This window comes from Phascolarctos cinereus, unplaced genomic scaffold, assembly GCF_003287225.1.
Source record: "Phascolarctos cinereus isolate Bilbo 61053 unplaced genomic scaffold, phaCin_HiC Scaffold_4;HRSCAF=312, whole genome shotgun sequence".
Taxonomy (NCBI): domain Eukaryota; kingdom Metazoa; phylum Chordata; class Mammalia; order Diprotodontia; family Phascolarctidae; genus Phascolarctos; species Phascolarctos cinereus.
Genome location: NW_027555847.1, coordinates 681840458 through 681852479, shown reverse-complemented (window position 1 = coordinate 681852479; position 12022 = coordinate 681840458). Strand labels below are relative to the sequence as shown.

General features: G+C 49.1%; 1 protein-coding gene across 1 annotated transcript in view; it reads left to right on the top strand.

Annotated features, from left to right (window-relative positions):
• FBN3 (fibrillin 3) overlaps positions 1-12022 on the top strand; it is a 106001-nt gene that overhangs the window by 39732 nt on the left and 54247 nt on the right. The window contains exons 14-24 of the mRNA XM_078154201.1: positions 223-498; positions 945-998; positions 1765-1890; positions 2945-3070; positions 4173-4292; positions 4410-4547; positions 5420-5470; positions 6107-6232; positions 6935-7159; positions 7272-7397; positions 8164-8292. Coding sequence (XP_078010327.1) covers positions 223-498; positions 945-998; positions 1765-1890; positions 2945-3070; positions 4173-4292; positions 4410-4547; positions 5420-5470; positions 6107-6232; positions 6935-7159; positions 7272-7397; positions 8164-8292 — 1497 coding nt within the window. The remainder of the gene's footprint in view (positions 1-222; positions 499-944; positions 999-1764; positions 1891-2944; positions 3071-4172; positions 4293-4409; positions 4548-5419; positions 5471-6106; positions 6233-6934; positions 7160-7271; positions 7398-8163; positions 8293-12022) is intronic.

Below are 12022 nucleotides of genomic sequence, written 5' to 3'. Positions count from 1 at the left end.
AGGGTGGGAGAAGAGTAGGAGGGGATGCTTTGGCATTGCTCCTGAATCAGCTTCACCCTACTCCATTCTGCCCTTCTGTCCTGAGCCCCAATCCTGCCCCTCCCCGCCTTTCTCCTTCTCTTAGCCCCAGCAGGGTGTCTACTTCTCAGCACACCCTGCCCCATGCATCGGCAGGGGAAGTGTCCCAGTTGTAAGTCCTCTTTGCCCTCTCCTTTCCTACAGACATCGATGAGTGTGAGACGCCCGGCATCTGTATGAATGGCTGGTGCATCAACACGGAAGGCTCCTTCCGCTGCGAGTGTGTGGGCGGGCTGGCCATCGGCGCAGATGGCCGGGTCTGTGTGGACACGCACATGCGGAGCACTTGCTATGGGGCCATCAAGAAGGGCACCTGCGCGCGGCCATTTCCTGGGGCCGTCACCAAGTCCGAATGCTGCTGCACCAGCCCTGACCATGGCTTTGGCGAGCCCTGCCAGCCCTGCCCAGCCAAGAACTCTGGTCAGACCCTAATGCCCTATGCTATCTCTAGTGTCCTTGATGGCCAACCCTGGCCCTGGCCCCAGCCCCAGCCCCTGAAGTCCCCTGAGGTTGACATGGGTTTGGGATCTGAGAGCTTGGTTGCTCCTGGAACCATCTATGGCTCCTGAGGCCCTGGGGTGGGGTGGCTTTCTTCCATATGGGCAAAACTCTCTAGTAGGGGGAACTTTGGGGGAGCTATTTGCTGGAGGGCTTATTCCTAGGGGAGTTTACTCTTCTGAGGACAGCCATTCCCCGAGGGAGGTCACTATCTGGAGCTTCCTCCACAGGCTGCTCACTCTCTAGCAGAGGTTATTGTCTCAGGGAAAAGAGAAGGAAGAGGTGATTTTTATAGGCCTGGGGTCAGTGCTTTGGGCTAGAACCAAGGTCCCTGTCCCTCTTCCCTTTTTTCCTCTTCTCTTCTCCAGATGAATTCCAGGCTCTCTGCAGTAGTGGCCTTGGCATAACAGCAGATGGCAGAGGTGAGTGCTGGCTCCCCAGGAATCCCAAAGTTGAGGTGGGTAGGATTTACAAGGAAAGGAACTGTGATCCTGCCTGGATCTGGTCTAGACCAGGTACAGTGGGTGAAAAATCCTGAAGTGGGGCCAGGGATGGATGATAGAAAGGGACTGGGATCTCTTCCCTTGATGTTGAATCACAGGGAGATGCCAGTAGTAAGAACAGGCTGAAGCTGCTGCCAAATCCTTCTTCCCTGTGCCATATGGGCAAAATTCCCAAATTTGAAACTTGAAAGGAAATGAAACCTTAAATGGGAGCCTGGTCTTTCACTTTCTCATAGACCACAAATACAAACACACCCAATGGCTTCTCCTTAGAACTGTTTTCTCCCCTAAGTATAGTAGAATTGTTGAAGGAGGAAATATTAGATTTAGATCCAAAAATCTGACTTTGTCACTGATCTTGTAGAACCCTACGCAAATGACTGTTTGGGACTAAGTCACAAAGTGATGAAGTTGGCTGAGGGTAAGGACTAGGAAAGTCATCTAACCTCTGAAACTATTTCCTCCTCTTTTTTCCAAAGAGGAGGAAAGTAGTTGGTAACCCTTAAAGCATTATAGGAGTATAAGCTACCATTATTAGTTTTCTGTTAGTTCTCACTCAAATTTTAGAATAAGACTCAGGGGAGAAAGGGAGATATTATGGCAAATCTGATCAGTGTGGAGGTGGAGGTGAAGGGGTAGCTCCCCAGAGAGATGTAAAAGTGCTTCCTTTGTTTTGCCACCCCAGATATCAATGAGTGTGCCTTGAACCCTGACATCTGCCCCAATGGTGTGTGTGAGAATCTTCGGGGCAGCTACCGATGCATCTGTCACCTGGGCTATGAGGCTGATCCTCCTGGCAAGGAATGTGTGGGTATGTATAAGTGGGTGTGTATGTATATATCGGCGTCCCCATCTTTTGTACCACTCCATTCTTTGTCCTATCTCCCCATTCTTCTTTCCTTCTGTTAACATTTCCCCCTATTCTGTTGTCCTCTTGTTCTGTCCCATTCTCTTTGTCCTTCTGTGTCCCTTTCCCTTACCCTCCATTTTTCCATCCCTCAACCCCTATTTCTCCTCCTATCCTTTTCTTCCTCTGTCTCACACTCTCCTAACCCCTTAACCTGAATCTCAATTGTGCCATCCCCCAGTACTCTTCCTCTACACCCTCTTCATCCACTATCTCCCTCTTCCCCCATACCCCATTATCTCACTGTCCCCACTCCACTTTCCTCGCTTCCTACCATTTCTCTCTCTCTCTCTCTCTCTCTCTCTCTCTCTCTCTCTCTCTCTCTCTCTCTCTCTCTCTCTCTCTCCCTCTCTCTCCCTCTCTCTCCTCTCTCTCTCTCTCTCTCTCTCTCTCTCTCTCTCACTCTCTCTCTCCCTCTCTCTCCTCTCTCTCCCTCTCTCTCCCTCTCTCTCCCTCTCTCTCTCTCTCTCTCTCTCTCTTTCCCTCTCTCTCTCTCTCTCTCTCTCTCTCTGTCACTGTCTCTGTCTCTCTCTGTCTGTGTGTGTGTCTGTCTCTCACACACACACACACACACACACACACACACACACACACTTCCCTATCCCATTGCCCTCCTATCGTTCTGTCTTCCTGTCACCCTCCTATGCCCCATTCTCTTCTCCCTCTATCAGTCCTACTAACCACGTGCGTGCATCTCACCCACCCCACCCCTACCCCCATTGAGCTCTGCTTCCCTGGTGGATTCCAAGCACCCACCCAGACCAGGGTTAGAAGAAGGCAAAAGACCAGACTGGCCAGAGCTGAAAGCAGATCTGGGAACCAGAGGGGATGGTCAGGAGTCAGCCCTATCCCTGGGAACTATGCTTTTCTAATCCCGCTTCAAACGCTGGGGAGAGGGAGGGGGTCCCTTTCTCATCCTCCTCTGCTATCCCCACAAGCCTCATGATTTCCTCCCCAGATGTGGATGAGTGTGCCCTGAACCGCCTCCTGTGTGATAATGGACTGTGCCGGAACACCCCGGGCAGTTACACATGTACCTGCCCCACAGGCTTCACCTTCAAGACTGAAACAGACTCCTGTGAAGGTGCGTGGCCATGCTCCCTGCACACACAACAGCCACACACACACACACACACACACACACACACGTACACACCTATCCTCAGCTGTGTGCATTTACTGGTTGAAAGGGGTTCAGAAGGGTTTCTAGCTCTATCCCGTCCTTGACAGAGAATCCCCTTTACCGCAGTCCTGACAAGTGGCCAGCTAGCTGCTACCTGACTGAGTGGTCCAGTGGTGGGAGCGCCCACCCCCTGAGACCGCCCACTGTGCTCTAGGACAGCTCCGTTCTCCCGACATCAAGCCAAAATCCTCCTGTCTTTGACTTTTATCCGTTATTCCTAGTTCTGCCCTCTGGGCCCAAGCAAAACAAATCAAATCCCTCTTCCGTGGGAAGGTCCATCTGGATTAGAGAACTGGGTATGGAGTCAGGAAGACCTGGATTCAGATCTGACCTCAGACCCTAACCAAATCACTTAACCCCAAAGATTCATCTCAGAAATAAAGAGGTCAGGGGGCAGATAGGTGGCACAGTGGATAGAGTACCGACCCTGAAGTCAGGAGGACCTGAGTTCAAATCCGGCCTCAGACCAAACACTTGACACTTACTAGCTGTGTGACCTTGGACAAGTCACTTAACCCCAAGTGCCTAAAAAAAAAAAAGAAAGAGGTTAGAGTCAGAGGCCTCTGAGGTCCTTTCCAGTTCTGAGTGTAAAGTCCTATGATCCTGTGGTCCTTGGAGAGAGCAATCATGGTGTCCATGAGCCTTCTCTTCCCAATAATCATCTCTAGTTTCTTTAACCCGTCTTCAGTAACATGAAATCAAGGTCCTTTGAAACCCTGGTCCCTCCTCTGTGCAAGCATGAGCACACATACAGAAATACACATGCACTCTCATGTACCCTTCCACACTCCTAGCTTTGCACTCATGCACATGTATGTGTTTGCACAAACATGCGTGACCCTGCACCCACTAGTCTCATCCTGCTGCTTAGTGATGAGTTTCCTTTGACCACCTTGGGGAAGAGGCTGGGGCTGTGGCCTGGGTCTGCAAGGGTTCTCTTGGGACAGAGGAGCTTCCCCGGTCCCTGGGGTTGGACCTAAGGCCCAATTTTCTCTTCCCACAGATATTGATGAGTGCCGATCCAATCCGTGTGTGAATGGGCTGTGCCGTAACCATGCAGGCTCCTTTATCTGTGAGTGCTCCCCAGGCAGCCGGCTGGACCCTGCTGGCAACGTCTGTGTGGGTGAGCACTCCGGACCCCCTCCCCGATGGAACATCCATCCATCTGCCTGTCCTCCCAACCCTCCAAATGGGCTCCAGACCCCACCCCTGCTCCATTGGCTCTATCTCTGCCCCACAGACAGCATGAAGGGCACTTGCTGGCTACAGATTCAGGACGGCCGCTGTGAAGCCAACATCAACGGTGCCACGCTGAGGTCTGAGTGCTGTGCCACCCTGGGAGCTGCCTGGGGCAGCCCCTGCCAGCTCTGTGAGACAGGTAAGTGGTAGGTCCAGAGCAGGGGAGAGGGATGAAGACCGGGGTGCTAACTCTAGGGGCTGGAGAAGAGACTCAGAAGCAAGGGTGAGCAGAGTTCAGAACATGGAAAAACTTGCTATCAGTGGGAGCAGTCCCAGCGCGTAGTGTTGGCTCCCCCTCCATCACTCAAGGTCTCCAAGCGGACGCTGGGAGGTCATTTTGTTGTCAAAGATGTTATAGGTGGGATTCCCACTTAGCTTAGGCTGGATATCCCCTGCAGTCCCTTCCAGACATACGATGTTGTGACTCTATGTTCTGGGGTCAGGGAAGGGGCTGGGACCAGCCCCGATGTTCCCACAATCCTGGGGGCCTTCATAGTAGTGGGATGTCTACCAGTGGGCCCTCATCAGGCTGTAGCAAACACTTGGAGCCCTGAGGTGTGAGACTTTCCCGGGGTTGAGAGTCTTGCCCCGGCCAAGGTTGGTGAACCCTGTGGGTTGAGGCCAGAGGGCTGCCTGGGAGGTCTGAGGAGTATGAGGAGGAGATGGGGAAGGGTGTCAGGCTACAAATGACCCAGCCTTACCACTCACTGCCTCTAATAACTCTTGCCAAGTCCCATCCCTTCCCTTCTCTGGGACAGTTTCCTGCTCTGTAAAATGAGGGAATTGGACCAGATGATGCCTCAGTTTCTTTTCAGCTTCAAATTCTCTGACCCTCTGACTGCCAGGGAAATGTTCCTTCCCTCTGACCTAGCGTTCTCTGAGGACCACACCTCTGTGGAGGGCTCTAGCTGGGCGTGGGGCATGAGGGTCAGATGGAAGAAGAGTCTGCCAGCTTGGCGGGAAGGAAAGAGCAGAAACCAGTGGAGTCAATCTCTTTCCTTCTCCTCCCAGACCCAGCCTGTTCCCGGGGTTTTGCTCGTATGAAAGGCCTCACCTGTGAAGGTAACTCTCCCCTGTCCCTCCTCTCTTCCTACTGTAATCTGAGGGCAGGCAGGAAGGCCTGCCTTCCTAAGTCTGGGGATCATGAATCCCAGGCCCTGGTGTGCATCACCTTCCCTTCTTTCTTCCCTTCCTTCCTAGTTGTGTGACCTTAGGCGAGTAGCTACCCATCTCTGATCCTCTATTTCCTTATCTGTTATAAGAAGGGGATACTACTTACTCTAACTTCCTCACTGGGGTTATGAGGAAAGCACTTTGTAAGGCATGAAACAGTAGAGAAAGGCAATCTTTTATCTTGTCCATAGTAGGCCACAGTCCCTAAGGTGCTCACCTCCAGATTACATCCCCTGTGCTGAAGGTAGAGTGTCCCCCTAGCCCTTCTTCATTTGCTCCCCTGCCTTGTCCCCATTGTCAGGGCACTGTTATTACATCTTCTTGCAAAAGGGAACCTGTGCTTCTCCAGGCTTGAGGATGGACCTCAGCCAGATCCCCCAAACCTTCCCTTCTGTCCCAAGTTTGGCCTCAGATTTTTTAGGTACCCACAGCACTCACCCCAATCCCTCAGTCCTTTCTGGTCCTCTTTTCCCCTCCTCCACCCTCAACTCCCCCTTTCTCTCATCTCTCTCACCCTATTCACAGATGTGAATGAGTGTGAGGTCTTCCCTGGTGTGTGCCCCAATGGACGTTGCCTCAACACTGCCGGCTCCTTCCGCTGCGAGTGTCCTGAGGGCCTGACCCTGGACAGCACAGGGCGAGTGTGTGTGGGTGAGTGAGGACGTCATTTCTGCTTGGCCTTCAAAGCCATAGGCTCCTTCCCCAGGCCCAAGAAGGGACATCCCAGGGGTCCTGAGGGCACTCACCCATCCTGGCATCTTTCATAAGTCATCAGTAGATTTCCCTTCTTTAGGGAAATAGCCAAAACAGGTAGAGTCTAATCTGTATTGTCATTTCTTGGCTTCCAACTGTTCTTAGATTATTCTTTAGTTCTGATCTTATACGTGAGCCTTGATTGGAATATTCAATCCAGCAAATATGTATTAGGTGCCCCCTGTGTACAAGGTTCTTTATAGGCTCAGGGAAGCAGTTAGTTAATGAGCTTTGATTAAGCTTACTAAACAAAAATAAACATTAGCTTTTGTAACTCATCCTGGAGCTCAGATACTGCTAGCAATTTACATCATTTCAATAAATACTTATTGAGGGCCTGAGATGGGCGAGGCCCTGTCATTGGGGTTTAGGGGTACAAGGATGACTAGGACATGGTGTCAGATGTACACTGGCTCTGTGTGTATGTGTGTGTGTGTTTGTGTGTATGTATGTGGGTGTGAATGTGATAAGGGAGGGCAGAGGAGGATAGAGCGCTGGGTTGACTCAGAGGAATTCCAGATGACAGGAAGGTGATGATGCCCGCCTCGGGCCAGATCTGACCTCCGTGACTTCCCCTTTCCTCCCCCTCTCCTTGGGCAGATGTGAGGGTAGAGCAGTGTTTCCTAAAGTGGGATGAAGACGAATGTCTTGCCCCGCTGTCGGGCAAGTATCGGATGGACATGTGCTGCTGCTCGGTGGGGGCTGCCTGGGGTGCAGACTGTGAGGCATGCCCAGAACCTGGCTCCCCAGAATTCGCCATCATCTGCCCTCGGGGCCCCGGCTTTGCCAGCAGGGATTTCCTTTCTGGCAGGCCTTTCTACAAAGGTGAGAGAGGGCCCAGGACAAGATTTGGGTAAAGGGGAAGGAGACTCTCTCTGAGGGACAAAGTATGACTTCTCCCGTTTTCTCCTCCTCCCCTTCCCCAACATCACACCAGATGTGAACGAATGCAAGGCCTTCCCGGGCCTCTGCACCCATGGCTCATGCAGGAACACAGTGGGCAGCTTCCGCTGTGTGTGTGGCAATGGCTTCGCCCTCGATGCTCAGGAGAGGAACTGCACAGGTATGTTTCTGACAGCTCTGTCCTCATAGGCCACATCCCATGGAGGACATCGAAATAATTCATAGGCATTTATGTGTGTTTTTTATAGCTGCTTCCCAGACACTGATTAGTATCTTCTCTCCTCTGACACGGACCAGGATTTCTTCTCTGCAACCTCGACCAATGTCTCATCTCCCTTTCATTTTTGGTCAATGTCTCCTGTCCCCAAAACACTGATGTCTCCTTTCCCCACATATCAGCTAATGTCTTCTCTTCCATCCGGATAATGAGCAGTGTTTCTTCTCCCTAAATTGATAACCCATGTGTCCTGTGTCTCCTGTCCTCTGATTGCAATGTTCCCTCTCCCCTTGACCTTGACTGATGTCTCCTCTCTCAAAACTCTAAACGCTGACTAGTCATTTCTGCACCTTGAGAAATATCTCTTCTCCTCAGACACTGAACAGTGTCTCCTATCTCCTTGACCTTCACAAAACCTTCCTCTCCCCTAATACTGACCAGTGTCCTCTCCCCAATCGCTAATCAGTATTTTTTATTCTCTGACACTGATTAGTGTATTGTTGCCTACATACCTTGAACAATATCTCCTCTCCTCTGATGGTAACTTTTCTCTTTTCTCCCCAGCACTGACCTTCTCTCCCTCCCCAATTACCAGTGATATCTCCATGACTAGTATCTTCTCTCTCTCTCCAATGATCAGTACTATCTCTTCCCCCACGACCAGTGTCTCCTCTCCCTCCCCAATGACCAGTGCATCCTCTCTTCCCAGATATCGATGAGTGCCGAATTTCTCCCGACCTCTGTGGCCATGGAACCTGTGTCAACACTCTGGGCAGCTTTGAGTGTGAATGCTTCCAGGGTTATGAAAGTGGCTTTATGATGATGAAGAACTGCATGGGTAGGCTGGGGTCAGGGGTAGGGATCTAAAGTCTTATCCTGAGATTTCTCATCATGGTTTGAAAAATGAGTCCAAAGGTCTGACCAGAGCAGAGGATACATGCATGTGCACACACACGTGCACACGTACACACACACACACACACACACACACATGCACATGTACATGCATGCACACACACACACACACGCACACCCACGAAAGCCCTACCTAGCCTGTGAAGCCTTAGAATACTCCTGGAAAGATGGACCTACCTTAGGTTGCTATCTTCTCCATCACCTCTGAGACTATCACCTGAATCTTAGGGGAACCTCTTTCTTGTGCAGCTAGCTTGTGTTATGGGTAGAGTACTAAGCCTCGAGTCAGGAACACCTGAGTTCAAATCCTGCCTCAGATATTTATTAGCTGTGTGACCCTAGTTAAACCACTTAAATGCTCTCTGCCTCAGTTTCCTCATCTGTAAAATGGGAATGATAAGAATAGCACCCACCTCCCAGTGTCATTGTGAGGGTCAAACGAAATAACTTACATAAAGAGCTTTGTCAACGTGAAGACCCTATAGAAATGCTCATTCTTATATTAGTTATTATTCAGTCACAGTTCTTAGGCTTTTTTCTCTTTTGCCCCCACCCTCCTCATTCAACACGCATCTATTTGACACATTTGTGAAGAACCTCAGGGCACAAGCTTGGCGAGGGATGGTAAGGTGCAGGGACGCTTCATAGGTACACAGTCCAGCCTGGTCCACCTTTGGAGATGTCTTCTTCAGAGACCCCTCCCTTGTGACAGGTGTCTTTGCCTGGTTCCTGAAGTCTAGCCCAGCCAACCAGCCATTTGCCTTGGATCTCTGGGAAGTTGACTTTAGGATTATGGGATCGTAGATTTATAGCCAGAAGGAACCTTCGTTGGGACGTGTAACCCAACCGTCTCATTTTACATATGAGAAAACTCTATCAACGCAGGTCATTTCCTTCTCAGAGGAATTCAGTAACTTAGAGCCTTAGCGCATCACTTGGGGGCACTGAGAGGGTAAGGGACTTGTACAGGGTCATTCAACCTGTCTCTGTCAAAGGTAAGATTTGAACTCATGTCTTTCCAACATCAAGGTTAGCTCTCTATCTACTATGCCTCTCATATTAATAAATTATTATTATAATTTTTACCTAGTTATTATTACAATGTTATTATAATAATAACCAGATGTGAAGTCAGACTTGGGTTCTAATCTGTTTTGCCAAAAATAGCTGTATGTTCTTGGGAAAATAACAACCTTTCTGAGCATCTGTTTCCTCATCTGCAAAATAAAAGAGTTTGCCAGTTGGGTTTTGCTCCAACTTTTCTTTGATGATGGATGACGATGATTAATTAGCACTTACACAGCGCTTTAAAGTTTGCAAAGTGCTTTGCATAGGCTCTTATTTGATCTTCCCAACAACCCTAAGAGGTAGGTGATATTATTACCCTTAGATGAGGAAACTGAGGCAAACAGGTTAAGTGACTTGCCCAGGATCACACAGCCAGGAAGTGTCTGAGGCAGAATTTGAACTTAGTTCTTCCTGACAAGTCCAGCACTCTGTACACTATGACACAACCTAACTATTATAAGAGAGGATTCCATGGTGGTGGTAAATGATTTTGATTTTTTTAATGATGTAAATTGCAAACAAGTTATTAATTTGGGGGGAGGGTAAGTAAAAGTTTCACAGATTTAGAGATAGCAGGGGCCTCAGAAGTCATCTGGTCCAACCCTTCCATTTTATGTTGAGAAGACTGACGCTATAGGTCACAGGGGTAGTAAGTGGCAGAGCTGGGTCTTAACCCTGGTTCTCTGAATCTGAATTCAGCACTTTACTCTAATACAGTGCCTAAGCTGAGGAGGACAGTCAAAGATGGTCTCTAAGATCTCGTTCATTTCTAAATCCATATTTCTTTTCTCTTTTGACTACAGAGAAAGGCACAACTACCTCATCTGTAAAATGGGTGTAATAATTTTAGTCCTATGGATAGGAAGGCTCTTTGTGAACTTTAAAGCGGTTTAGAAGTAGGAGCTGTTAGGGCAGCTAGGTGGTGCAGTGGATAGAGCACTGGACCTGAAGTCAGGAGGACCTGAGTTCAAATCCAGCCTCAGACCAAACACTTGACACGTACTAGCTGTGTGTCCCTGGGCAAGTCACTTAACCCCAATAGCCTAAAAAAATAAAAATAAAAAAAAGTGGGAGCTGTTATTTTCATTGTTAGCCTCTTCACCTGGGGGCTTGTCGGTGATCTATGCCCCGTGTTATTTAGTCCTCACCTCCAGCAGCCAAGGTGCCAGTGTCTATGAGCTGCCTCTCGTCTCAGACCACCAGCTCTGTAACCAAGGAATCTATCCCCTAAGAGCCCTACAGTACCTCCTGGGGGGAGACAGAGAGGTCTCCCTCTTTCCCCTCTTGCCTCCCAAATGCTGGCATTATTGTGAGCACCCACAAGGCATCCCACTCATGCTCACAAAACATGGAAGGGGGTGCCCCAGGAGGTCGTTTGTTCTGCATCATTTGAGGTTGCCAGCTCATCCTGGACAAACACTTATTGAGGCCATCCCAGAGAGGATTTCTGATCCAGTCTGGGTGAGACTCAATGGCCTTTGATGTTCTTTCCCAACTCAGAGTTTCTGTGATTCTGATACAGTGAAAATTGTCGCATTTGGAGTCAGGAGACAGGGTCCAACAACAGCTTTGCTGCTGATTAACTATGTGACCTTGGACAAATTACTTCCCCCTTCTTGACCTCGGTTTTCTCATCTGTAAAATGGAAATAATAATACTGAATATCATAGAGTTCAAGATGGAAGGGTTGTTAATCATCGACTAGTCTGCCCACCTGCCCTATTTTACAAAAGAGGAAACTGAGGCTGAGAGAGGACAATGATGCCTGCACCCAGCTTCCTCTTCTCGGTGGTCATTGTGAGATTCAAGTGAGGCAGTGTGTGCTCTTGAAGAGCTTTGTGAACTTTGAGGTGCTGTGTGAAGATCTGTTATTATTTTTAGTAATAGTACAAATAATTATAATCCCTCATGCCTTCCTGGTCCCTGCTCTCTGTTTTCCAAGGTGACAACTTCTTAATTACACTGGAGGAAAGCACCTTATCAATTTAAAATCATATAGAAATGTGGGGTAATTACTGTTTTTTATCCTTATCACTTTTTCCCTTCAAGAAAGTCCTCCTCGTCATGGCCCCATAGCCAACCAGTTGCCTCACCCTATTGATTCTGTCTCCACATCCCTTATACCTGTCCCCTTCTCTTCATTCACAAAGCTGACACCCTTGCTCAGGCCCTCATTATCTCTCACCCAGACTGTTATATAGCCTTCTGATTGGTCTCCTGGCTTCCAGTTTCTCCTCTCTCCAACTTCTCTCTCAGGAAGCTGCCAAATTCATGTTCCTAAAACATGGTTCTGAACATGTCACTCTCCTACTCAATGGCTAGCTACTGCCCCTAGGAGTAGATACAAATTCCTCGGTTTGGCATTTTAAGCCCTCTACAATCAGGCTCCAACCTATCTTTCCAGACTGATTTCACATTACATCCCCTCCTGGACTCTCTATTCCAACCAAACTGGAATGTTCCATTTGGCTGAAAAGTAGAATGTGTGAAAGTGAGGAATGTACAGTAAGCCTTGCAACGTAGGCTGGGGCCAGCCACGAAAACTGCCAGAGGGTCAATTTGATTGGGACACCGAGTTTGTGAAA